Source organism: Gorilla gorilla, chromosome 16 (genome assembly GCF_029281585.2).
Source record: "Gorilla gorilla gorilla isolate KB3781 chromosome 16, NHGRI_mGorGor1-v2.1_pri, whole genome shotgun sequence".
NCBI classification, from domain to species: Eukaryota; Metazoa; Chordata; class Mammalia; order Primates; family Hominidae; genus Gorilla; species Gorilla gorilla.
In genome coordinates, this window is record NC_073240.2 from 63737657 (window position 1) to 63765157 (window position 27501).

The window sequence follows — 27501 nt, forward strand, 5'->3', positions numbered from 1 at the left end:
TGCTGCCCTAGCCTCTCCTAAACCTCCCTTATCCCTGCCCAGCTGTCCGTACAAGGGCCCCTGCCTTGTTAGGTGTGCAAGGCCCTTCCTCCCACCTTACCCAATTATCTCCTACTGAAAGACGCAGCAACCCAGGCATGACAGCCCAGAACCAATGCATGTGGCATTGGCCCAGGGATCCCTTCCTACTGTTCCTGGGCCTGAACACTGAAAAGTAAAAGAAAAAGCAATCCATAAACATCCCCTGGAGAGCAAGAAAGAAAATGATTTATCTTCCAATCCTTGCCCAGTGGCAATTATCATATTATTGTTGCCATTATCACTGGCTATCTTTGAGGTCCCCCAAGCTTTCTTGAAGGGCTTTCCTCCGCCTTTCCTGACTCCATTCCCTTCTACCTTTCTCTGTGGCAGGGCCTCTTTGGATCTACCACTCCCTCCCTGCTTGTCCTCCCCCCACTGCCCCAGGCCTCAAAAGATGTCTGCCCTTGACTCATTCTATCAGGGCCTAAGGAGTTCCAGAGAATGAAAGGGGACTTTTCTCTTTTTTTGAGATGGAGTCTTGCTCTGTCGCCCGGGCTGGAGTGCAGTGGCATGATCTCGGCTCACTGCAACCTCTGCCTCCCGGGTTCAAGCGATTCTCCTGCTTCAGCCTCCCAAGTAGCTGGGATTACAGGCACCCGCCACAACGCCCAGCTATTCTAACAGATGGATAGGTCTGTGAGTTAACCAGATAAACAAGCCCGTGCTGACATGTGAGTGAAGCAGGCAGGTTCATGCGTGGCCTCTCACATGCGGTATTGGGGGAGACAAAGACCTTACTTCAATACGTATTTATCAAACAACTACTTAGTGTAAGATATTGTGGGAGACTTCGTCAATGTCCCCCAAAACTGAGAAAGCTACTTGAGAAAGAGACTGGAAGAGGCACCCCTGGGCCTAGTTCTCATGCTGGGCTTTGACATTTTTCATGTCTCAGCCATTAGACCTAACTCTTCCCTAGCATCAGGTAAATAAAAGTAAAAGGATGACAGAGGTGAGAACAAAGAGAGTTTAAGATTTGCGTGAAAACAGAGCTGCAACACTGAGCTGTGGCTTTGCAATGCTTTCCTTTCCAGCATCAAGACTTGTGGGGAGAGAGTGTGGAAGTGCTCAACTCTTAGTTGCAGAGCCAGGGGAGACCAGGGAAGGATTATAGAAAGCCCAACCAGACTCTGCCCACAGATTCAGATGAGAGCCTGTACTTTGTTTTCTATAGTAGACAAGTGGAAATGGAGTTGTAGGCCCACTCTCTTCTTAATCCCACAGGTCTCCCTGGAAAGCCACGTGCTCCAGAGCAGTTTCGAACCGGAAAAGAGAAAAGCCTGGAGAATTACACCAGTGTAACTAGAGATTCTTCTTATCCATCAATATGTGAAAATGTGAGCTCCCTAGGGAATGACTCGGTCCTGTGCCCTGATCAACTTTATGTTTTCGTTTCTGTGTGGCCACAGCAGGACTTGGTTTCCTGTCCTGGAAGAGGACTTTGAGCTCACTCTGCTTTCTACAGTCCCTCTCGGTCTCTCTCCTGAAATTTCTGGGAAGAGGCTCAGGGCAGAAGCCAGAGACATAGAAGATGTACTACAATGTGGTTGGAGCCCAGAAACACACTGTGTGCATGAAGGTCCCTGAGGTCTGGTCTACGCGGTCAGTGTTCAGCCTCTGCATTCCCCAGTGGGCTCTGGGATAGATACACCTCACCAAAGTGGGCTGCAGAAGGGCCACCGAGAAGAGTGGCCCCTTTATACTGCCACTTGCAGAATAGTAAGGTTCCTTTTTTCCCTCCCTTTTCCAAAAATCATTCTACAATGAAAAACACTTTTTCCATTTTTTCCTAATTACGTAAAAAATACATACGCTCTATATTTTTTAATATAAAAAGCTCAAGGGAAATAAAAAGTCACCTGAGATCCCATACACTGAGTTGTCACCATTAATAATTCAATGACCATCATTTCATCTATGATTATATGCATCTACATACAGACACACACAGGCATAACATAAAAGGGATGTCACTCAAGTTGCTTAATCAGGGACACTTTAACAGTCTGTTGTGTTTGGGTTTGGTTTGACTTGGTCTGATCTGGACAGGACTAGTTGGTCTGGTCTGGTGTAGTTTTGTTTGGTCTGATCTGGTCTGTTCTGGTCAGGTCTAGTTTGATCTGGTCCGATCTTGTTTGGTCTGGTCTGGTTTGGCTTGGTTGGCCTCACTTCCCCATCTCCCTCCTTGGCATGTATCCTCCAGTACCTTTCTTCATGCTCATTCAAACATGGGAGCATAGTTTATGTCACAAAAATGGGTCTTTGCTACACAAATTTCTCTGCACCTTACCTTCCTAATTTCACAATGCATCCTGGAAATCCCTTTGAGTCAGGTAGTATCGATCTGACTCATTCTGTTTAATGACTGCCCAATATTCCATGGTATGTGTCCACTCTACTCATTCTGCCATTTGTCCACTGAGAGGCTGTCACCTGAGTTCCCATGTCTAGCCACTACACACATGTTTCAGCCAATGCCAGTGTGCTGCACACACCTCCAAGGACAGCATTCACATACCTGTGCTACCAACTCTAGAATATTTGGGTTTTCTAGATGCAATTATGGCATCGGCCAAAAGGGCAATTTTATCTCTTCTTTTCCAAAATTTTATACAAGTTGAGTATACCTTATCCAAAATGCTTGGCACCAGAAGTGTTTCAGATTTCAGACTTTTTTTGTATTTTGGAATATTTGCATATATATGAGAGATATCTTGGTGATGGAACTCAAATCTAACATGAAATTCACTTATGTTTCATACACACCTTATATACATAGCCTAAAAATAATTTTATATAATATCTTAAATAATTTTATGCATGAAATAAAATTTGTGTTCAGTACTTTTGTATGGAATCCTCCACTCGTGGCGACATGTCAGTGCTCAACAATTTTCAGACTTTGGGACATTTCAGATTTCAGGTTTTGAGATGAGTGAAGCTCAACCTGTAGAAGTTATTTCACTTTCTTATCTTATAGAACCTGTTAGCACCTCCAAAATGATGTTGAATAATAATGGAGATAGTGGATACCCTTGCCTTGCTTCAGATTTAAATGAAAATGTTTTAACGTATCACCATTAGTAATATTTGGTGTTGGTTTTTGACAAATAATAGTTATCATATTTAGCTATTTCCTTCTATTCTTCTTCAGAATTTTATTAGGAAAGCCTGCTGAATTTTATTGGATGTCTTATCAACCTTTATAAATCTGAGCACATGTTCCCCTCCTTTAAATCTGTTGATGAATATAGAAGTGGTAGTCTCCCGAGTAGCTGGGATTACAGGTGTGCACCACCACTAATTTTTGTATTTTTAGTAGAGATGGGGTTTCCCCGTGCTGGCCAGGCTGGTCTCGAACTCCTGACCTCGTGATCCACCCGCCTCGGTAGAAGTGGTTATCTAAATAAAATAGCATCATATAAAAAGAATTGTATTGATCTATTCCAGTGTTTCATCTCCTATTGCATCTATTTATGCTTCGTCCCTTCTAGGTTTTTGAATTTGTTGCTATAGAGTTACACCTGCATTTGCCTAAAATTATTGTAATTTTCTACATCTATGATCACACCTCCTTTCCTCATAGTTCATCTTTTCTGTTTTTGCTTTCATTTTCTTTTCTCTTCAGTCACATTTTTTTCCTTTTTTTTTCTATTTACAAAAATGAGAATGATGTTTAACATTGAAATCTGGTTATTTTAAATCTTATGTATATATTTTGAATAACTGAATAACGTGGCAACTCTCCCATCTTGACCTACCTTGATTGTCACAATTCCTTGAGGGTCCTGACTCTCATCTGAAAGGATGACATCACCACTGTGAGAGAAGAGACGCTGCTGGACTGGGAGTTCCTTGCAGAGGAGGAGTCGGGTTCCCGGTACCTGGCAGAGAGAGGGCTGGGCACTGAGCTCAGGCAAGCACCTCCACCTAATGATGCCTTAGGTTCCTCATCTGTAAAATGGGGAGAATACTTAGCCATATCCATTTGTTATGAGGATTAACTGGAAAAATACTTTTAAAGCACTTGATCCATAGTAAAAACTCAGTGGACAGCTATTATTAATAACATTTTGACATGTGCCTTCTCTGTCTTTTTCAACTATGCCAATGTATGTTTGCAAATATATACACACACATAATAAAAATGGAAGCTGAATCCCAGGATACTTCTAGAATAAGGAATAAATGCTATTATTTCAGCTCCAGCAGAGTGGAAAGTGGAAGCAGAGCAGCAAGTGGAAGCAGAGCTTGGCTTGCATCCTGCACCCTGAGTCCCACACAGGGCACTGCGCATCCCTCCTCAGCAACCGGGCTGCAGCCTTCCTCCCATCTAGAGGTGTAAGTGCCTCCTAAACTCACCTGGAGGATATTAAATGGACAGGATCAAAGAAAACCTAGTTTATGTGTTTTCATTAAATGTGACCCGTATGTCCTGTGTCTTACTCCTTGATGCAATCATTCTTTTCAGAATGAAGCGGAGTTCACTATTCCCAGTGTCACAGGATATAAGCAATTTAAATGCACTCTAAGGATGTTGTTTTAAATTAGACTGCCCAGACAGGCTGGACGAAGGAAGGTTAAGACAATCATCCCATCCTCTCTGTTCGCAAAACAGTTTATGAGGGATCTCAGAGCACCTCTATATTCTAATATTTATTAAATTTCTTACCTAAATTGTATAAAACTTCTTTATCATTTGGGTATGTTTCTATCTGTCCCACTTGTGCCCTTTCTTCAGCTTTCATTGCCTAGAGTCAGACACAAAGTAGATACTTTCAGTGCTCTTTCAACAACTGAGTGAATGAATGAATGAATGAATGAATGGGTAAGTGACTTCCTGCCCAAGGTAGAAGGTAAAACATGACTAAACCCAGAACTAAAACCCAGATCTCCTGACTCCCAGCCAGGTTCTTATATTTTTCTATGCTTTCATTGGGTTGACTTGTATCTTGTACCAAACCCAAATGAGTTATCAGTCCTCCTCAACATCCATTCACTCATTTAGCAAAGGGATATTGAGTACCTACTACGTGGCAGGTGCTTCTTCTAATAGTTACACTCAGAGAATTGGGGGTATTGATCTTGGCTGTCACTATTAACAGAGTCAAGATGTCCAAGCCATGCTTCCAGGGAAGGGGACCCACTTCCCTTCTCATCCCTGCTTTAGCTCAGTCTGATAGAAGAGTCAGGACTTTAAGGTGGGGGAATAGAGGGAGAAATATTGATCCCAAAGGCTTCCTGTGCCCTAATCCCTCTTTTGGTACTGTATCCTAGTACACCCTTACGTTCCCTGTTCATCTCATCACCTACAGCATGGCCTGTCTTCCCACACATTTACATTTCTTAACACATTCTAACTTCCATTCTGGTTATCTGGCATGTAACTCATCTCCCCATGGAGATTATCAGCACCATGGGCTCAGGATCCATGTCTAATTCACCTTTGTATCCTCAACAGTGCCTGGCATGGCTTGTATCTTGTACCAAAGCCAAATGATTCAGCAGCCCATTGTAAATAAATGTTAGAATAGATATTGCTTAATCCTTGTTGAATGAGCGAATGAATGTGTAATGGAAGGAGAAAATGTTATCTAGAGAGGTGGGAGCTGGAGAGAACAAAACTGATCAGCAAAAGAAATGAAGTAAAATTCTGGAAGGCAGAAGACAAAAGAGAAAAGGAGAGAGCTAATAAACACGATAGGAACCTGTGTAAGTACAAACAGCCAAGGGACTTTTTAAGAATGAGAGGAAGAGGGGTTAATATTTGAATCTGCAGCTTATAGGGTACAACGGAACCACTTCTCACTGTTATGCTCAACTTTCAGTGAAGTCTGCCACACCTTCGGGTACCCTGTATGGGTGATGTTTTCTGTGGGAAGTCAAAGAAATGCAGCTGTGTTGTACATCTGGAATGAAGCCAGAGAGAATAGGGATGGGGAATTGATCCATCCACAGAACTAATTCAGCAGAAGCTGGTGCTCAGAGCCCAGGTGACAAAGAAAAACTCAAGCCCATTTCCTGATCCAAATCCCTGGGAAAATTAGCAATGAAGGGAAGGAGAGAAAGCGGTTCCCACCATATATGGGATGGAGTTGAGGCTATTTCATTTGTATCTTAATGGCCAAAGAATTTGACACCTGGCATACAAATGAATGCATGAATGAATGATAAATTAATTACTCTGAAGATGTTAATGGGTTATAGTAGTTTAGTGTCCCCAAAACCATTTTCAAGTACCATCAATGCCTTACAGAGTGGCCTCAGGGTTCCTGAGAGAGATGCTTTTGAGCTGAGGCAGTCATTTGGGGGCCCTTAAAATTTATGGAGCCAAATTCCAAGGACCTTTTCAACCCTATCTTACCTGATAGGTCCCACAGAAGCCACAGGTGGATGGCCAGAAGTGTCTGACCATTTGCTGCAAACTGACCCAGGGGGAGTGGCAGGAAACTAGGCAATAAGAAAGACCTGATTTCCAATTCCAGTTCATGAGTTTGCATGACCCTAAGCAAGTAAAACTGTGGAAATACCAGTCTCTACCCATGACACAGTCTTGTTGGGAGGAATCAATGAAGAAGCTATCTGGGAAGTCCCATCTAAACCGCTGTCTCGGAGCTCATCCATTTCATTCTTTCTTGGGCACTGATCATATTGGATTTCATTTCAAACACAATCCTTGGTTTCCTTGGACAACCTTTATTCAGTTTCACACTAAATTCCAAACTGAGAGTGGGAAAATTCTGGTTTGGAAGTGTGGAGGTCATGGAAATAGATGCACAGGCACCCGGCTTAAAGAAGTGATGACAGAGAACAAAGAAGGTCACAGCGAGGGAATCTGAAAAAACAACAACTCTAAGGACAGAACAGACTGAGCTATTTATAGTGCTATAGAACTCCATCACCCCATACAATTTAATAACCCCTAAAAGTATCTCCGGGCAGGTAAAGAACAGCAGAGCAGTTTTGGCCAAGTCAATGATGGCTCAGGTGGCTGCTAGGTCCTTTTTTAGTGCTCAAACGCACACCACAGACAATGGCTTCACAAGTGTGTTCACAAGGGCGGCCTTGAGTCAACAAAGAAAAGGTTACATTGCATTGTGCTGTGTTTTACTAAAGAAGGTATAGGTGAGGCATGTTTTAGAAAGATATCAATTAAAAATGGTAGCAAAGTAAAGTGGGAAGGTCATGCAGACCTGGATTCAAATCCAGCTCCAACCTGACCTGGCCCTTGAGGCACACAGGTTACCTAACACCTTGGAGGCTCCATTTTCTTATGTGACAATGGGAATAATAAGAGCTGCCTCACAGAATTGTTGAGTGGCTTAAAAGACATAACAGGCCAGGTGCAGTGGCTCGCGCCTGTAATCCCAGCACTTTGGGAGGCCGAGGCGGGAGGATCACTTGAGGCCAGGAGTTCGAGACCAGCTTGGGCAACATGGCGAAACCCTGTCTCTACTAGAAATACAAAAATTAGCCAGGCATGGTGGTACACACCTGTAATCCCAGCTACTTGGAGTCTGAGGCATGAGAATTGCTTGAACCCGGGAGATGGAGGTTGCAGTAAGCCAAGATTGCGCCACTGCACTCCAGCCTGGGTGACAAAGCGAGACTTTATCAAAAAAAAAAAAAAAAAAAGACACAACATAGACTGGAGCCAGCACAGATGTTGGTCTTGAAAGCATAGGCCTCAGTTATCAGGGAAACGTGCAGATCTAAAGCCCTGGATCTCTGTCACAGTGCTGGGCAAATCAAGCATTGCGTCATGATTAATACTACCATGGCTGCGGCTGCTACTACTACTATTACTGCTACAATCATTGTTGTCAATCTATTCCCATGCAGAGATGAAGGAGCAACTATTGATTATACTGGTAGAAAAGCAATTATTTTCTTTGTGAGTTTGTTTGTAGAGACAAGGTCTCACTATGTTGCCCAGGCTGGTCTCAAACTCCTGGATTCAAGCAGTCCTCTCACTTAGACCTCCCAAAGTGTTGGTTTGACAGCCATGAGCCACTGCACCTTACCGGCAATTATTTTCAAGGCTGAGATGAGCTCTCAGTTCACAAGCCATCTCCTCAGTGAAAACTCCTCTCACCACAGGCCTCTCCCTGGCAGATGGCCCCGCCCTTCTCCGCACTCCCTAGGCCTTTGTTCCTACCTCTGTACGACTGCCTCGTCTTCCTGGAGATGGCATTCTGTGATGGGTGAGAGCACTACAGGCAGACTCAGTGAGAGAACTCAGGCAGACTGCGTTCAACCCTCTAAGACATCTTGGCCAAGCTATTTCATCTGTCTCTGTGCCTCGTTTTTCTAATCTGTAAATGAAGGATTATAAAACACCTACCTCATGGGGTTCAAGTATTAGGCTGAGGTGAGTTATAAGGTAAATTCCTTGGAATGGTGCCTGGGGACTCAGAAAGTGTCACCAAATATTAGCTTATTACTATGTGTATATAATATATATACATATTTATATGAATATATACATATGTAATCCTATGTATATACATATATGTATATATAGCATACATATAACATATAAATATATGGAATATATTTATATATTACATATTTATAATATGAATATGCACATAACATATTCATATATATAAATTCATATTTAATGTGTAATATATTCATATTATATTATATTACATATATTACATGTACACATATAAGATGTATACATTATATATATTATATACATGTGTGTATATATAAATCTACACGTGTATGTAACATGACATCTCATACAAACAGATGCTTGGTGAATGTTTTATGAATGAATGTACGAAAGTAGATGAACTGGGAGAAATTCTTTGAGTATTTCAATGAATTGCTGGCAGCTTTGCTGGAGAGGCTGTGACCTTTCCTTTCTAATTAACAGGCTCATGGAGGTGGGGAGAGGGTTGGGGGCTGGGGAGTCAGCAGTAGACACTGAAGCCCTTTCTTAATTGTACCAGACATCTTGTCTCATGACAGCACAGAGGAAGAATTCAGAGAATCAGACCCCCTCTCCTGAACATTCAGGAGAAGAATTGCATCTGACACTCAATATAAATACACAACACAGCAGGGACTAGTCTCCTCCTCCCTATAGGAAATCACTTATTCCCATATTTTGTTTTTGCCCTTCTCTGCCTTTATAAGATGATAAATCACTAAAATGGAATGTGGCTTCAAAAAGCCAAAAGTGCATTATTTACATTTTTCAGCCAACTCAGCAGATCTTCACATCGTGGGAACTCCCAGTGCCATGGAGACTTGGAAAGGTCCCAGGAGCCCCTTACCAACTATTCCCCCAGAGCTAAAGGCCTGGAAGCTATGGCCTCGTGTGTCATTCCTACCCCTCTCTGCTCAGATGCTGAGAGGGGTCTGGGGACTCTCTAAACGACCCGCTACAAGCAAAGAGCCCTGTTGGGAGCTCAAGAGACCTGGACTAAATTCTCATGCTGCCTCTTTCTGGCTGTAAGCAATTGGACAAGTTGCTTACCATTTAGCCTGATGTGATTATTATGCATTGCATATCAAAATATCTCATTACCCCATAAACATATATACCTACTATGTACCCACAAAAAATTTAAAAATTTAAAAAATTCTCTGAGCCCCCATGCCTATATCTGTGAGTGCAGGCACTGTCCCTAGCTCCTAGGACTGTTACGTGGGCTAAATGATACTCAGGCGTGGAGCACTTGTCACCTGCAGGGGGGAGGTGTATGGAGCTTTCTTTGGCCTACATGGGACTATAGGGTCCCTGGAAAGACGTTGGTGCCTGAGTCAGAGGCCTTCATGCTAATGCCAGCTCATTAATTCATTGTGGAGCTTGTGCACATCATTTGTGCTCTCTGCCTTAGTTTCCTCCCTGCAACATTGGGGCAAAAATAGTTGTCCATGCCAGGCATGATGGCTCACACCTGTGATTCCAGTACTTTGGGAGGCCAAGGCGAGAGGATCATTTGAGGCTTGGAGTTTGAGACCAGCCTGGCAAAATAGCAAGACTTCGTTCCTACGGAAAAAAAAAAAAAATGTAGCTCCACATGGTGGTATATGGCTGTAGACCTAGTTACTTAGGAGGCTGAAGCAGAAGAATCGCTTGAGTCAGGAGTTTGAGGTTACAGGGAGCTATGATCGTACCACTGCGCTCCAGCATTGGTGACAGACTGAGATCCTATCTCTAAAAATAATAATAATAATTGTCCAACTTACTTCCCAAAGTTACAAGATTAAAAAGTTAATTAACATCCCTTGTAAGTTTTTTTTAAGTAAACTGTTTAATTCATTTTTTCTAAAGTAGCAAAAAACTAGAATTTCTTTGAATTAAGTAAGGTTTGTACTGTGGCCTTTGATTAATCACAGTAGATTGCCTTTTAAGCCATGAGAGCCACACTCCGAGAAAAGGCTTAAATGGCTTTAATTCCCACTATAGTGTGCATGACTGATATCAAATCCTTTACTGAAACAAATTCTGATGGAGCAGAGGAGGGAGTAAGCACGGGGCATCTGTGGGCTCAAAATGAGCTCCACAGAGGGGCACCTGAGGGCACCAGAAACACACTTTGCCAACTCGCCCACAGCCTTTGGGCAGGTCTGGACACACAATTGTTTTAATGTCTGTGTCATGTTGTCCTCTCCCAAGTCTAGCTGACCCCATCCTTTATAAATGGAGAGGCAAGAGCTGGTTATGATAAGATATCTGGTTTCAGAAACAAGTGCTTTTGCTCCAAGTATTCCAGCAACAGCAACCTGGTGTCCCTGGCCTACCCAAATCCAGGACAAGTGTTCCTGCCAGTCTGCAGCCATCCATCTCTCCAGGCTTATCTACGAGTCATCATGGAAGTTAAAGAGCTGCTGGTGGCCATGGTAGCCTGCCTGGTTGCATGACCTCAATCCTCTCTCTGAACCAGCAAAACTCCCTGACCCACGAGCCTCACAAAAACAATTCCTGTCTCTTGTCATCAGGTTCAGATGATGAGCTCAAAGAATGCCCCAGGATGAGCCAGGAATGTCTTTGCCTGACTTGGCAAGTGGTTTCCCTGCCCTGCAGTGGCCAGAATGTGGGAGTGGAAAATTATTCTTGTTTCCTTCCGGAAATGACCACATTCGCCAGGGCCAGGCGCAAATCCACTGACTGCCCTGAAGGGAGATTTGCCTCCTCTTCAGAGGACAGAGGGAGACTTGGCCAAGCTTGCTTGGGAAATCAAAGTGTCTCCCAGCTGCCATGTTCTAACCCTAGGCCACACAATGAAACCAAAAGGGCCCCATTGAACGAGAATGGGTCTCACTCATGAAGCCACTTCACTTCTACACACAAGACCATTCCTTGGATATTCCAGACACCCCCAAGTCTCTGCCACTATTGCTGTTGTTGACACACTCCTCAACTGGTGCTCACAGAGCGGGAAGGGGTCCAGGAGAGGAACCCCGCTCTTATCCTCCAGGTCCACTGCTCCAGGGCCTGAGGAGGGGAGAAGGGAAGGGAGATAGCACTGTCCTGTCATACTGACCCCAGAGAAATGTGAAACACTTTTTCTCAATCATTCTCTGTAGACGTGAAACATACCAAACCTTCCACAGGGTTTTTATTAAACTCTATGAGTAGAATGAAAGAACAAGGAAAGGAGCAGAATTAGTATTTATTCAACAAATACTTACTGAACCAGCATTATGTGCCAGGCATTGTGCTGGCCATGGCGCAGACGTGAAAGAGCTAACCCCTGACTTTAGGGGGTTTGATAAACCCAGGTGCTAAATGAATGGTCCAGTGGTTCCCAGGGAGCACACCCACTCCACCCCTTCCCACCACTTTATCTCAACCCCAGTCATTTCACAATTAAAAAAACAAAATGAAAGTCTAACACAATTTGTTCTCCCATGTGAGCTAGGAAGACCCAAACTCCCACAGGCTAAAAGTTTATGATAACAGGCATGATTAATTAGTAGTTGTCATGAAAATGGAATGTCATTAATTATGCAGTTTGAAACTGTTCAAGTTCACTTCCTCCAAAATTAAATCCTAAAACTATAGCATCTGAAAACCTCCACATATGCTTGACTCATACTTGAGTCGTACACAACACTCACATACTAAATATTATCTACAAAACAGGTAGCGTTATCAATTTGTGTGTGTGTGATGTGGTAGGAGTGGTTGTGCTCCTCACACAGAAGGATGCCGGAGCACATGACTTGTTGTTTAAATCGAACACACAATTGGTACCTCTATTTTTAAATGCTATTATAGCCAGACCGTTGTCTAGTGGATGACGCTCCCATGGGCCCCACAACACATGTAGGGTGCCCACAATAGTTAATTGTTGCATAACAAATCACCCCAAAACGTAGCAGCTTCCATACTAATCATTGGAAATTTCTCCTGATTTCTGTGGGGCAGGGATTTAGAGAGGCTCAGCTGGAGGTGCTGGCTCAGGGTCCCTCCTGAAGTGCTGTCAAGGGTCTGCTGGGGCTGCATGTAAGTGCTTGCTGGGATTAGAGGCTCCACTCTGAGATGGCTCACTCACAGGAATGGCAAGTGGGTGCTGACTGTTGGCCAGAGGCCTCCGTTTCTCTCCACATGAGTCTTTCTACAGGGCTTCTTGAGTGTCTTTATGGTATGGTGCTGGCTTTCTCCAGAGTGAGCAATGCAGGAGACTGAGGCTGAAATGGCAATGCCCTTTACGACCTAGCCTTGGTCCTAATTGTCACTTCTATCATACTCTGTTGGTCACACAGACATCCTTGATTCAGTGTGGGGAGGGCTTTCATACAAAGCCTTGAAAGCCAGGAGCTGTGGCTCACTGGGGCCATCTTGGATGCTGGGCACCACTGGTATTCATCATCGTGATGCTTTGGGCAAACCTCCCTGCCGTCCAATGTAGGCAGACAGGGGAATGCTTCCATTTATCAAATCTCTGCATACTTGTGTGATGCTACATGTAAATGGACACATTTTAAAGAATTTTGTAGCAATAAAACAGACAATACCAAAACTCCAACAAACATCATTCAGCCTGTTTTTGAACATTCAGGAACCTCTGGACTACACTACCCACAGGTTACCGCTGTTAACATGTAGGCATATGGCCTTCCAGGTTTTTTCTACGTCCTTTCCACTGCCTCCACCTGAAGCATTTAAAGATGTTTCTGTCCTTCCCATTCTGGCCCATCTTAAGTCTTTCCTTATCCTCTGTTCTCCTTCAGCTGTTGTCATATTTCTTTTATGTCCTTCACAGCCTAACTTCTGAAATGATGTGACTAGACTCACCTCCCACTTGCTCCTCAAGCCACTGGATCTGGCTTCGGTCCCCACTATACCATGGAAATTGTCCTTGCCACAGTCATCAAAGGCCTTCTAGTTGCTCCACCCAATAGACACCATGATTTCCACTTTTTACCGACCTCTTAGCACCATCTGAGGGTGCTGACCACAATCTTCCTTCCCTGGCATTTTTTTACTTTTCTGATCACTCCTTCCTGGTCTCCATTCTGGGCTCCAATTCTTTCCCCCACTTAAATGCTGGGGTTCCTCCAGCCTCATCCTAGCTCCATTTCCCACCCTGCTCATGTTGCCAGGTCAGTGTTGTCCATCCCACACCTTCATTTATCAGCTAGAAGCTGGTGCTTTGTAAATCTATGTCTCTAGCTCAGGTCTCTCTCTTGAGCTTCAGACCCACACAGCCAGCTATTTGGCAAATGCCTTTAGTCAGATGTCAAACTCAAACTCTTGAAAGCCAGATTGATCATTTCCCCTGACACACTGGCTTCTTTATCTTCTCCTACCTCAGGAAATGGCACCTTCATCTACTCAGTTGCCCAAGCCAGAAACCCAGGCATAAATTATCCTTGACTCCTCCCTCTCCTTTGTCTCTCAGTCCATCAGTTACCATGTCCTGTAGATTCTACCTCTGATGTATCTCTGGGATCAATCCACCTCTCTCCATTCCTACTCTCAGTTCTCTCGTACTATTCACTATCATAGCCTCGACAGCCTCTGAACTGACCTCCCTTTCTCCAGTCTTACCCCACAATTTGCTTAACCACTCTTGTATCATGGGATGTTTAGGGGGGGTTGTACATGATTACACTTTTTTAAAAAATGTCTGGCTACTTGTGTTCTTTTTTTGCTTGGATTTGGATTTCATGATATTCATATATTTGACTCTAGGGTAGGCTTTACCAATAAAGAATCACAAATAATCATCCGATTCCCTTCTATACAGACGAAATCTCCAGCTAGGTGTTCTAGATTCTAGAGGTCGTCATTCCTCAACCTGCCAATCGAAGCCCTCGACAACCTAATCCAACCACATCTAGCCAGCTTCATTCCCACCTACATAGCAGTATCCGCCACTTACTCTTTCATTCTCTGATGCATCTGATCATTCCTTCACATAAGGCATTGTGCTAAGGAATACTCTCACTCCACATGTCTTTACCTTCATGGCATGCTCCACCGCACCTCCCAAATTACATTTAACTTCTAAGTCTAGGCATTTGCTCAACACCACCCTGCTTCCTGGAATGTCCTCTTTCACCCCCTTCCCAGTGACCAAGTCTTCATCTTTGGATGTAAGCCCACCTTCACTGACTATCCCGGTCCACAGTGATCCCTGTGCCTTTCTTTTTCTTTTCTTTTCTTTTTTGAGTTGAAGTCTCGCTCTGTCGCCAGGCTGGAGTGCAGTGGCATGATCTCAGCTCACTGCAACCTCTGCCTCCCGGGTTCAAGCAATTCTCCTGCCTCAGCTTCCTGAGTAGCTGGGACTACAGGTGTGTGCCACCATGCCCAGCTAATTTTGTATTTTTAATAGAGACGGGGTTTCGCCATGTTGGCCAGGATGGTCTCCATCTCTTGACCTTGTGATCTGCCTGCCTCAGCCTCCCAAAGTGCTGGGATTACAGGCATGACTTGTTTGTGCCTTTCTTATCTCTTCTCTCATTTCAAAATGTAATCACCTTATCTTGCTTTGTTATTTAATTCTTTCTCGTATCTGTAGTTCCTCAGCTATATCAATACTGTCTCCCCCTCTCGACTGTAAACTTCTGGAGAATCAGAATCATATTATTCATTTTTCTCTTTCTAGAAAATTAGATAAGTAGTTAATTACTTATCTGAGCCTTGAGCTCTTTATAGCTAAGACTGGGGGATAATAATTCCAGAATCACGGGGTGGTTGTGCGAGTACTTGTAGTAAGGAATGAGAAAGTGCATGGTGCTGTGCCTAGCACACAGAAGGTACCCAATAAATGTTAGTTCCCATTCCCCCAATATCTATTTCTGAGCTGAGGGTACAGTAACTACAAAGTAATTATTTGCAAAATGAATGAGTGAATGATGCATAAGTAAATGACAAAGAAGTCAAAGAATAAAATGATGCATTCCGACTACACAAGAGACGCAGTGCCAAAGAAACCGAGTGCCTTTCCCTGGCTGGCAGGGGAGGGCATTCTGCTGGGGGAGACTGTGGCGGGGCTATGTGCTACTGGGCTTGAGATCATGAAATGTCGATTAATGGGAAATCAAGTTTGATTTGGGTATTGCTGCTACAGCCAGCTGATTATTGTACGTTTGACTGAGTTTGTGATCTGTCAAGATCCCCAGAAGAAAGTAGTGGCAAGCATATGTTTCTTATAAATGGAAAAACAATTATTGTGTAAATCAATTTTCACTGGCATAGGCCTGGCTCCAGGCTCTATAAGAAATGTGAATATGTAGGTCTCAGAGCCCAGGCTATAAATATTTATTTCTGCACTGTCACTGGTATTTGTAGCAAGTCCTTTTTCACTAGTGGGCATTCTATTTGTTTTGACAAAGGCGTAAAACTGTTCCAAAGGCACTGAAGGCCACAACATAAAAGGTCTTTAGGGAGTGCTCAAAGAAGGGGGTGTCATTTTCAGATGCTGACCATTTGGTTTTCTAGCTTCGTCCGTGGAGTTCATGGCACTAATTTTGAGTTCACTGTGGAGGGAATGCCCTTTGTGGTCGGCTGCGGTCAGCAGTGACAGTGAGCCCCTCCCCTCCCTATCTGCCCCACAGAAAGTGACAGAGGTGGCAGATTTCTCTAGCCTTCTTCTGACCCCTTTCTTCATTCTGTGCTCACCTCTCCACCACTCCCAACCACGTCTCCTCAACTGCATGAGATGCTCTTGAAGAAGGGGGATTATGGTTAGGGACATCAGCCTTGGCACACTAATATTCCATACATGCATGAACAATTTGGAGAAATTTTTTTATGTGGCCATAAAATGGCAAATCCAGAAGGAACTTCACATATCACCTACTTCAGGGATTCCTTGCAAAGGTCCATGGAACCCTAAGAAATCTGTCAGTAGAACTTAATGAGTCCATGAATTTGGATGGTGTTAAAGCACACTAAATATGTCTTGAGAAGGACTCTGTACTTCTATATTTGAGCCCTGAGAATGAACTGCAACCTAACTTAGTGGGTAGACAAGATTGAAAACTGAACTTAGGAGTATGCGCCTGTAACAGTGGCTGAGTCTTGGCCAATCCCAGCAGCCATACTTCAACCATTCATACACTGTTGAGTATTCAAACTGTGTTCAAATAAGGCAAACGCCGAGCTGTAACCAATCCAGCTGTTCCTGTATCTCACTTCTGATTTCTGTATGTCACTTCCCTTTTTTTGTCTATAAATTTGTTCTGACCAGCAGGCTTCCCGGGAGTCTCTCTGAATCTGCTATGATTCTGGGGGCTGTCCGATTCGCTAATTATTCATTGCTCAATTAAACTCCATTACATTTAATTCAGCTGAAGTTTTTATTTTAACAATGGGAAAAATGCATCTTTATTTTTAGTAACTACTAACTGAAATTTAGCATTTTCTTCAGTTATGAATGGAAGCATCACACAATAGTGTTGGCAATATCTGTGACTTCGTTTCATCAAAGACATCAAAGTTATTTTTATAGCCCATGGTAGCTTTGACAAAATACTTAAAATATCATTTGCTTTCAGCACCACTTCAAAATTACATTAAAATTATAAAATTATAAGTAAAAAAAATCACCTGCCACCAGATGTTATTATTTGGTGCAATAATAAAAAAGCATATCTATTATTATGTCAAACATTTATTCTTTTAACATTTTGATAGCTATATCTCACTGTAATTGGTTTCCTTGGTAATTCATATTGTGTTTTCTGCATTTAAAAACATTTTTTTTTCTGGGAGGGGACTTCATAAGTTTCATCAGACTGCCAAAGGGGTCACAGCACAAAAATGGTTAAGAACTCAGATCTGGTCCCTAGAAGCACATGGTTTGTCTCACATGCATATTCCAGGTCAACTGAGCACAAATGGATCTCCGAGGAAGATAGTGAAGACACATCAGGGTATAGTAGACAAGAATGCTATGATCTATTAGCAATGTCTGTCACAGGGACAATATGCAGAGGAGAGGTAGAATAGAATCCTACACTATGATTTCCAATCTAGGCAGGTACTGCAAATAAAACTTTCTACAATGATGGAAATGTTTCATCTGTGCTGTCCAATATGGTAGCCATTAACCGCACATAGTTTTCGAGCACTTTTAATGCAGCTGGTGCAGCTGAAAATTTGAATTTTTAATTCTATTTAATTTTAATTATTTTGCATTTAAATTTAAATAGCCACCTGTGGCTAGTGGCTACCTCATCGGAAAACAACTCTAAATTAATCCCACCCACCCCCACCCCCAGGCACCTCCCACCCCACCTCATTACCCATCACAAAGGAGGAACCCAGACTCTTAGAGAGATGGTCTTTCCCAGAGGCCACTGGACCCATTTGTAACAAAGCCACATCAACATCCCAGATCTCTCTGTCTCTGGTTCAAAGTTTTCTCATTTATCTAGTGTTCCTAAATTTGTTTTTGGCAGAATGCTGGTCCCCTGAACAATACACAGATGTGTCGTGAGAGAAGAAATAACTCAGCATTTACATATGTCCTCTTAGTAAAATGAGATAGGACACTATCTCTTCATTGCAGTAAAGCCTGATTTACGTGTTCCTTTTGGTTTTTGTTTAGATATGTCAATTCAAAAAGGAAGAGGAGTAGATGCAAGAATTATTTTGTTTTTTGGCTCTGATAATTTGTTTCAAAAAACTATTTACAGGTGTTCTGGATAAAACTGATGGCTGTTCTGCAATCTCTAAACATGTAAGAAATGCATTCTAAGCCAGACTGCTTCCAGGGCTGACTGATGCACTGAGGCAGGGTCTCCATGTTGACTCATGCTGAACTACAGAACACTGGCTGGAACTCGCTGCTCACTCTCAGTTGGCCGGAGGGGCCTCTGCTGATGGAGAATTTATGGTGGGAAGTCCTGCCCTGGGGAAGGGACCGTTTCTGATGAGGTCATGAGGAGGGAATGCCTTCCTCAGCAGAGATGGGAGCCTGGGAAGGCAGCCAGGAGCATGGTAGGGGAGGCACAGTCCCTGAGACAGATGGATGGAAAGAGAATGAGAAATTCTGTGGGTTAGAAACCATTTGGGATCTCAACAGATTGCTTGGTAGTTTCACTCTCCTGCAGGCTCAAGTCCTAGGAAAAATGCAAACAATAGGCTTTTTTCCTCTCCTGGCTAGGAGAGGCCCTAACCTTGCATTAACTTGGTGGATGTGCCCACAGTTAAGGCTTGCCGCAACTCAAAATATCCATACATAGCAAAACTGCCCAACACACTGATTAGAATGTTTTCTAAAATTTCAATGGTATTTAAACAATTTTCAAAGACCAATTATTGCAGACCAGCAGATCCTACCCCAGACATGCTGAATCAGACTTTTAGACGATGTGTTTTGAGAATCTAGGCTTGTTTTTTTTGTTGTTGTTGTTGTTGTTGTTTTTCTGAGATGGAGTCTCGCTCTGTCACCCAGGCTGGAGTGCAGTGGTGTGACATCGGCTCGCTGCAGCTTCCTCCTCCGGGTTCAAGCAATTCTTGTGCCTCAGCCTCCCAAGTAGCTGGGACTGCAGGTGCATACCACCATGCCCAGCTAATTTTTTGTATTTTTAGTAGAGATGGGATTTTAGCATGTTGGCCGGGCTGGTCTCGAACTCCAGACCTCAGGTGATCGTCCCACCTTGGCTTCTCAAAGTGCTGGGATTACAGGTGTGAGCCACTAGAGAATCTAGGTTTTAATCAAAGCTCCCAGCTGATTTTGATGTGCAGTCAGGTTTTGAAACTACTGTCCTAAAGGATGACATCTGTACCCTTAGCCTTGGCATTCAAGGCCTCCAGAAGCAGGCCCTGCTCTCTACAAGTGGAGCACCATAGTGGGAAGCACACAAATTGTGTAGTAATGATATAAATAAATAACAGCATCTAACATTTATTAAGTGCATGGCAGATGTCAGGTGTCAAGCTAAGCGCTTTAAATGAATTGCCATTTCATCTGACTGTTGCCTCTGTTATTACCATTTTGCAAATGAGAAAATTAAGGCACACACAGTAAGTATAGAAATGAGATCTGAGATCTGGCAAGCTCCAAAGTTCATGCCCTTCACCTAGGATGGTCAACTATCCCAGTTTCCCAGCGACTGAAGTGTTGCTCAAGACATGGGACTTTCAGCGGTAAAACCGGGAAGGTCCCAGGCAAACAGGGACAAGTTGGCCATTGTATCTTGACTTGGAGACTTCTGCCTGAGATGGAAGCTCACCTCTACCACTTATGGCTGTGTGACATGGGGCCAGCCTCTCCACCCACAGGTTTCTTATATTCCTCATCTGAAAACAAGGATGATCACACCTATCCCGCAAGGCGGTTGTGGCCATCGCATGAGATAACACATGTAACAGCAACCCGCTGTGTGTCTGGCACTGACAGAAAAGGCCAGCTCCCCAACACATCCACCTGGAAAGCGCCACTTGGCCCAATCTGTGTTTACTTCAAGTCTGGAGAAGTCTCGGCCATTATCTCAAGTGGTTCTCCACCATTCCCTCTACGCTCGCCTTCTGGCCTCCTATTCAATGAGATACATATGGGAGTCTCTCCGTCAAGCTTAATTTTCTCATAAGTTCTCTCTCGCATTTTAAAAACTTTTTGTGTGTACTCTGGGTGAAGTCCTCAATACTCTTCTTCATTTCACTCTCTTTCTTCAACTCTACCCAGCTAAACTTTATCCTGATTATTGAGTTTATTCAATAACTCATAACTTTTAGTCATTTACAGATAATTTAACATTTTAACTAAAAATTTTTTATTTCCAGGATTTGTTGTTTCTTCATGATATCCATCTGATGTTGCTTCACAGCTGCCTAATGTTTGCTTTACAGATTCCCGGGACTTCTGCCCCCAAGTCAATTTCTCCTTGTACCTCTTTGAAGTGGGTTCTCCCGCCTGTTGGTTCTGTTGACCACCTCTCTTAGCCTCCCTTCTCCTCTTGCATTTTGGAATTTGGGCTTGCAGGGGCCTCTGGAGCTGCAGCTTACTGGGTTTCGTTTTGCATTTTTCCTCCCTCTGTGTCATCCCTTCCTCCCTCTAAGGCAGTATCCCCGTTTGTGTCCTTTCTGACCCAGGAACCCCAGTTCACAACCAAGTCTAATACTGGAGGCTCAAGGCTCTCCCTGGGGCTGACTCCAGCGATCTGATGGAGCTGGAGGCAGGCATTGCCCAGGATCTGGCTACATGGCTGTGTCTGCTCCCTTCCATAGGCCTGGGGAGGCAGCTTTAGGAAGTGGTGGGCCAGGCAACAGTCACTGCTTTCCTCCAATCTCCCTTCATGGGCAAAGGAGGCCTGTCCCACCCCAACCTCACAGAGTGGGCCTGGCTCTGGTTCCCACCTGACGTGGGGTGCTTTCACTCCCCATTAAGTCAAGAAAAGCCAAGAAGGCCAGTCTTGCTGCCTTCGTCGAGACCCAGAATCACCCAGCCCTAGCCTCATTCACCCTCACCCAAGGGTCTGCGCCTTGTGCTGTTGAATGAACACTGAGCTGTTTATCTAGCATTTGACTCTCCTTGTGTTTTTTGTTGTTGTTGTTTTTTCTCTTATTTTTAGTCTTTCTTTACCCAGCATTTGGAGAAAAGGAAGTCCTGAAAGGATCGTTCTACTAAATCATCTTGACTTAGATATTTATGTGAAATTGTGTTTTAAAAGAAAATTAAAACCAAGGAAGATACAACGTTTTCACACATGTTTCATTTGGCACTTAAATTAATAGCCAAGTAACCAGGAGAAAAAAGCAGGAAGCCACACCAAGAGAAAGAGGGACTATACTGGGTCCTCACTTAGGAATCCACTGTTAATTCGCCACATGATCTTCAGTGCCGAGGGTGTTTTGTTTTTGTTTTTGTTTTTGTTTTTGTTTGAGAAAAGATCTCACTCTGTCACCCAACGCTAGAGTGCAGTGGTGCGATCCTCCCACCTGGCCCTCCCAAAGTGCTGGGATTATAGGTGTGAGCCACTGCGCCCGGCCTTGTGTGCCCATTATTTAGTGCCTTGTCTCTCTCTGTTAAATTGAGACCTCTTCCAGTTCTAGAAGTCTGTGATTCTCTAACCAAAGATCAACATAGCCCAGTGTCCTCGGAGCCTGAAGCAGGATCCTAGGTGTCTCCTTTTCACCGGCCCCCAACTCTCAAATGACTGGCCTGGCCACCACCTCTAGGACTGCCATTCCAGAAATTATAGAATTTAACAAAGTCTCTTTGGGTCTGACGGGGCAAATTATTGCTCTAAGGCTATTTATGTTTTCCCTTTTTCTTCCTCCTTTTTCTCTGACCCAAACTTGAATCCCCCACGAGTGTTTTAGAAAATCTCAATTAAGGGGCAAGTGGAGTTTCTAAAGGAAAACAGGAGTTACCATCTCCATTCCAGACACTGCAGCTAGCGAAGGTAAGTATATAACTTGCACAAGGCCACTCGGCAAGTGGAAAAGTCAGGAGGGAATCCAGAGCCCTCTGCCTCCACAGCCCACACGCCTCAGCACAGCACACACTGCCCAGGCACACACTGCCCAGGCACACACTGAGGCTCTGAGACCGGCAGGAGCCAGCACTGGAAAGACCACTCCATGCCCACTCTGCCTGCTCTGGGCACAAGTCCTCCAACAGAGAGCCACAGCAGCCCCCAGGATGTGTGCCAACAATTGCTGCTCACACCCCACATTTAGGGCCAACTTCTACAAATACTCCCTCAATCTTGCTTGCCAGTTGGGCATTTTATTGAAGTCATAGGGGGTGAACTTTGCAGATCAAGACTAATCATCTCCCCCTCTTCCTCCACTCACCATCATTTAATCCTCGAGGCAATGTTATAACCTCAGAACACAGCTCCTTTGCCAAGGAAAACAGCTTACGACTTTGTCATTTTCTTGGATTCATAATTCCCAGCTCAGGGCAAAAGGGCAACTTTCCTCCTTACCACCCTGAAGCCTCTCTCCTCTGCACCCCTCTCTCCCTTCAGGGCCCTGTCACCCCTACCGCCTGGGCCCTCTCACCCCTACTGCCTGGGCCCTCGTTACCACGCCTTCCACACTCACAGCAGCCCACACCGGGAAGGAAGAGATCAGTGTGTCGGCATTAAGGGTAGTCTTTTTTTTTTTTTTTTTTTTTTTTTCTGAGACTGAGTTTTGCTCCTGTTGCCCAGGCTGGAGTGCAATAATCTCAGCTCACTGCAACCTCTGCCTCCCAGATTCAAGCGATTCTCCTGCCTCAGCCTCCTGAATAGCTGGGATTACAGGCATGAACCACCACACCACACCCAGCTAATTTCGTATTTTTAGTAGAGACAGGGTTTCTCCATGTTGGTCAGGCTGGTCTCGAACTCTCGACCTCAGGTGATCCACCCACCTCGGCCTCCCAAAATCCTGGGATTACAGGCGTAAGCCACCGTGCCCAGCAGGGTATTCTTTCCCAGTGGGCCTTCCTATTTAATGGAGCACATTCTTTAAGCGTTTGCACATGCACACACATACACACTTATGCACAACATTTACTGTTTTTCTGACATGTTATTAGTTACCAAAAAAAAGTTTCCAGAAGTAAAACCCTTCTAGGCATTGTGGAGGATATATTGATTCACCTTATGGCCTCTGCCCTTGAGGAGTTCCAATTCTTTCGAGGTAGATGAATAAGTATCAAATCACTGCATTAAAGCTTTTGACCCAGTGCCTGGCAGAGAAAAGGCTCAGTAGCCATTGACTAAAATCACGTTGAATGTAGAATGATAAGTGCCATACTGGAGTTCTGTGTAAAGTGTGTGGTTAATCTTCTGAAGAATTTGCAGATCAGTGACATTTGAACTGGGTTTTAAAGATTGAATAGGAGCTCATGCTGCAGAGCAAGGGGGTGATGCAACAAGTCACAGCTGGATCAGACTTTCTAATGCTCTTTCCATACCAACCCCACTTGATCCTCACAGCACTGTGAGGTAGACGTCATTGTTGCTGAACCCATTTTACTGTTGAGGAAGCTAAGGATCACTTACAGCAGTGAGCATGTCCAGATCAAAAGATTCCAGGGAATCCCAGCACTTTGGGAGGCCAAGGCAGGCAGATCAGGAGGTCATGAGTTTGAGACCAGCCTGGCCAACATAATGAAACCCTGTCTCTACTAAAAATACAAAAATATTAGCCAGGTGTGGTGGCAGGTGCCTGTAATCCCAGTACTCGGGAGGCTGAAGCAGGAGAATCACTTGAACCCGGGAGGTGGAGGTTGCAGTGAGCCGAGATCATGCCATTGCACTCCAGCCCGGGCGACAGTGTGAGACTCCATCTCAAAAAAAAAAAAAAAAAAAAAAAAAAAAGATTCCAGGAAACATGAGCAGCTGTCTCAGCACTCTGATGGCAAACATTTATTTTTACAAGGTGCCGAGGTCCCAGGAAAACAAGGTAGGTGTGGTCACTGCATTCATGGAACTTGCAGGCTAAATTCACAGAACTGTAGGCCTGCAAATTCCTCCTGCGTAGAGGTCCCCTTAGCTCACCAGTTAGTGAAGGGGCTAAAGACATTGCTTTTTCCATGGACGGAAGCTGTGCCCACACTGAGTATGGGAAAAAAATGATCCCCCCAGCCAGAGCGGGAGACCTGCAGACACTCTCAAAGTGGTGGTGCTCACCCCTAGCTTATATCTGAAGCACTGGAGAATCATAAAAATACTGGTGCCAGGCCCACCCAGACTACCAAAATCAGAAAGTGGTTGGGGTGGGAGTGGGCAGTACTTTTTTAAAAGTGCCCACCTGATTCTAGTGAAGCCATCATTGTAAAGCAGTGTTCTAAGGGAAAGGTTGAGGCAGTGTAGGACACAGTTAGGATATTCTAATTCTGGTTCGTCATTCCGTCATCCCTTGCCTCCCCATGTCCACCCCAGCAGCTCCCTCTCCTGATCCTATTCTCAGAGGGCCCACATCTGCTCTATCCCAGCTACCTAACACAGGGACCAAGATGTGCTCCTGGGACCATCACCACCAAGGGCTTGACTTCTAACTCTCAGATCCCAAAGTTACATTCAAAACGGGCCTTCTGAGGGATGGCTCCTGGTAATACTGGTGGAAAAATTAGGCATAAGAGAGCCAACATGCAATGGGCCATTAGGGATTTCTGTTCAGTCACGTCACAGTCTGCTCAGCTAAACTGTAAGGCTGGGCCTGGTATACAGAGGTAGGCCAGCTCTCCCTGATGGGACCACTCTCTCCCCAGTCACCGCCTCAGAGGTGTCAGGGGAGTGAGGAGAGACTCATATCCTGCTTTTTACCCGTGGCCAGGTCAGCCCCAGATGTAAATCCCAAGGGAGACCAGGGCCTGGAGCAGGCAGGCGCCAGCCTAACTGGGGAGCTCATTCACCCCCCGACTACTCACCCTGCTGTCTTAGGCATTTTCTCAGCAATTCAGGGAAGGAACAGCAGTGCCTGAAGTCCTTCAAAAGTCTACCCAGACAAATGGTGTTATGGGGTTTCCCTTCCCTTTGTGGAGTTCAGCCTGCTCTGCCCCACACCACATCCTTGGTGCTTTCCTAGGAGGGAGGTGATTTCCTCCAGCCAACAGCAACTGGAACATATTCTGGAATTCATCTGGATTCACTGAGAGTGTGAGAGGAGGTGGACAAGGGCATGGAACCAAGGTCACAGAGCAGTGCAATCCAGTTAACCTGATGCCACCTGATTAAGCCATTTAGATTGTGGTATTACAGGAACAGAAGCCAGCCTTGGGCTGTCAGCTTATCGGTTGGTCATCACTACTATCTTCCAATGTACATATTTCCAGAAATGATTCATTGCACTAGATCCCTGTAGCCTTAAGACAGTGATGTAATGTGAAAAGGGACCTGTAAAAGGAAATCCTTCCTGTGAATGCAGAGTATTAGATTGTAGATTTCCCTGGCCATCCACTGAATGGAGGTGGGGTCTGTGCTGAAGTCTGACTATTGCATCTTCCTGGCCTTATTTCTTCATCTACAAAACCAAGAATACTACTGCCCCCAGAACTGCTCCCATGGGATGCTGTGAACATGAATAAGTTATTGATGGCAGAGAACAGGCTACTAAATCAAACATTCCCATCATGTCTGTTTCCAATTTCTCCTTTCAGTGAACATTTATTTATTCATCGTCTGCAGCATGGAGCAGCATGCCCTGCTCTGGTAATGTTCCTCTTTTGTGTGTCAAAGGCAAAGAGCAAAGTCTCAGAATCCACACTGCTTAGATTTTAATCCTATCTCTCCACTTCCTAGCTGGGTGAACTTGGATACCTTAAATCTGTGCCTCAGTTTCCTCATCTGTTAAGTGAAGGTAATAATAGTATCTACCTCATAAGGTTGTTATCGAGAACAAATGAGTTAATACATACAAATGGCTCAAAATTATTGCCAGGTGCAGTGGTGCATGCCTGTTGTCCCAGCTACTTGGGAGGCTAAGACAGAAGGATCACTTGAGCCCAGGAGTTCAAGGCCAACCCAGACAATATAGCAAGAACCCATTTCTATATAAAAGAAAAGAGACAAAGAAAAAAAAGAAGGAAGGAAGGAAGGAAGAAAGAAAGAAAGAAAGAAAGAAAGAAAGAAAGAAAGAAAGAAAGAAAAGAAAGAGAGAGAGAAAGAAAGAAAGAAAGAGAAAGAAATTGAACAAGCACATAGTAAGTGCTCAATAAACTCTTGCTACAAGGTTAATGATTAATACATAGCACTCTCATATAATGAGCCCAACAGAAAGTTATTTAATTTGCTTATTTGGCACCTAAACAGAGTTCCCAAACTTGTCTGCTGATTTTTAAAAATTACCCAAGGTGCTTGTTAAAAATAGAGGTTCCAGGCCCCCACCCTGAAGATTCTCATCCAGCAGATCTAGAATGGAGCCCAGGAGCCGTATGATGAACAAATACCTGCATGATCCTAATGGAGGGTTTAGGGAACTAACTGCTTCTCTAATGAGACCAAGAGCCTAACAGGACTAAAATCTGTGCTTTTTTGCTTCCTCTTCCTCACTCTCTCAATTCATCTGAAATGCCAGAGAGGGGGAAAATGCTTGACTTAGGAGCTTTAGGAAAGCTCATCTTTTCTCCCCCATCCTATCTAACGAAGAGAGGCTTCCTAGAAGAGGTGAGGAGACTTCCAAAAGGACTGTAACAAAGGGAGAGTCCTGGGCTGAGACAGGAAGGTGGTGAGTTGTTGCAAGATTTGAGACAACAGGGGAGGAAGGGAGGATGGGCCAGGGAGGCCCAAGGGCCTCACACATGCAGAATCCTGGGTGGCATGGTATCTGGGAAGCCTCTCCAGGCATCTGTGCTTCCCTTTACCACCATTATGCTTTGGATAAAATCCTGAGGGGCCCAGTAAACCACAGGCCCATTCTCCCAGAAATTCTGCCCCATTTGTTGAACCATGGGTTCATTTCTTAAACCACATCTCCCGAGCATTTTCCTGGGACTGGGAACACAAAATTGAGTGTGAGAGTCTTTGACAGAAAGCTTCTCTCCATGGAGAAGCTTGGTGTCCAGCAGGAAGGTCGTGGGAAAAGATATTAGCAATGCAACATGGAAAGCGTGAACTAGTGGCATGCAGAAAGGGCCAAGGGAGGCCGGGCGCAGTGGCTCACACCTATAATCCTAGCACTTTGGGAGGCTGAGGTGGGTGGATAATTTGAGCCCAGGAGTTTGAGTCCAGCCTGGGCAACATAGCAAGACCTCATCTTTACAAAAAATTTAAAAATTAGCCTGGTGTGCTGGCAAGTGCCTATGGTCCCAGCTACACAGGAGGCTGAGGTAGGAGGGTTGCTTTAGCTCGGGAGGTCAAGACTACAGTGAACTGTGATTGCACCACTGCACTCCAGACTGGACGACAGAGCAAGGTTGTATCTCCAAAAAAAAAGGCCAAGGGAGCCCCAAGGAAGGAGGACCTCTTCTGGGGAGGGAGAGGATTACAGTCTTACAAAGCTTCTCTAAGGTGTTATGCCAGGTCTTGAAGGATAAAAAGGAGCAATCAGACTGCTAC

At 44.4% G+C, this 27501-nt stretch overlaps 1 protein-coding gene across 1 annotated transcript in view; it reads left to right on the forward strand.

Annotated features, from left to right (window-relative positions):
• The window catches only part of LOC115930786 (Y-box-binding protein 1-like), a 48318-nt gene that overhangs the window by 13914 nt on the left and 6903 nt on the right, over positions 1-27501 (forward strand). Inside the window, 6 exon segments of the mRNA XM_031002174.3 lie at positions 1306-1379; positions 3888-3997; positions 8226-8285; positions 10788-10944; positions 15975-16068; positions 22483-22604. Of these exon segments, the coding sequence (XP_030858034.3) occupies positions 1306-1379; positions 3888-3997; positions 8226-8285; positions 10788-10944; positions 15975-16068; positions 22483-22604 (617 nt within the window).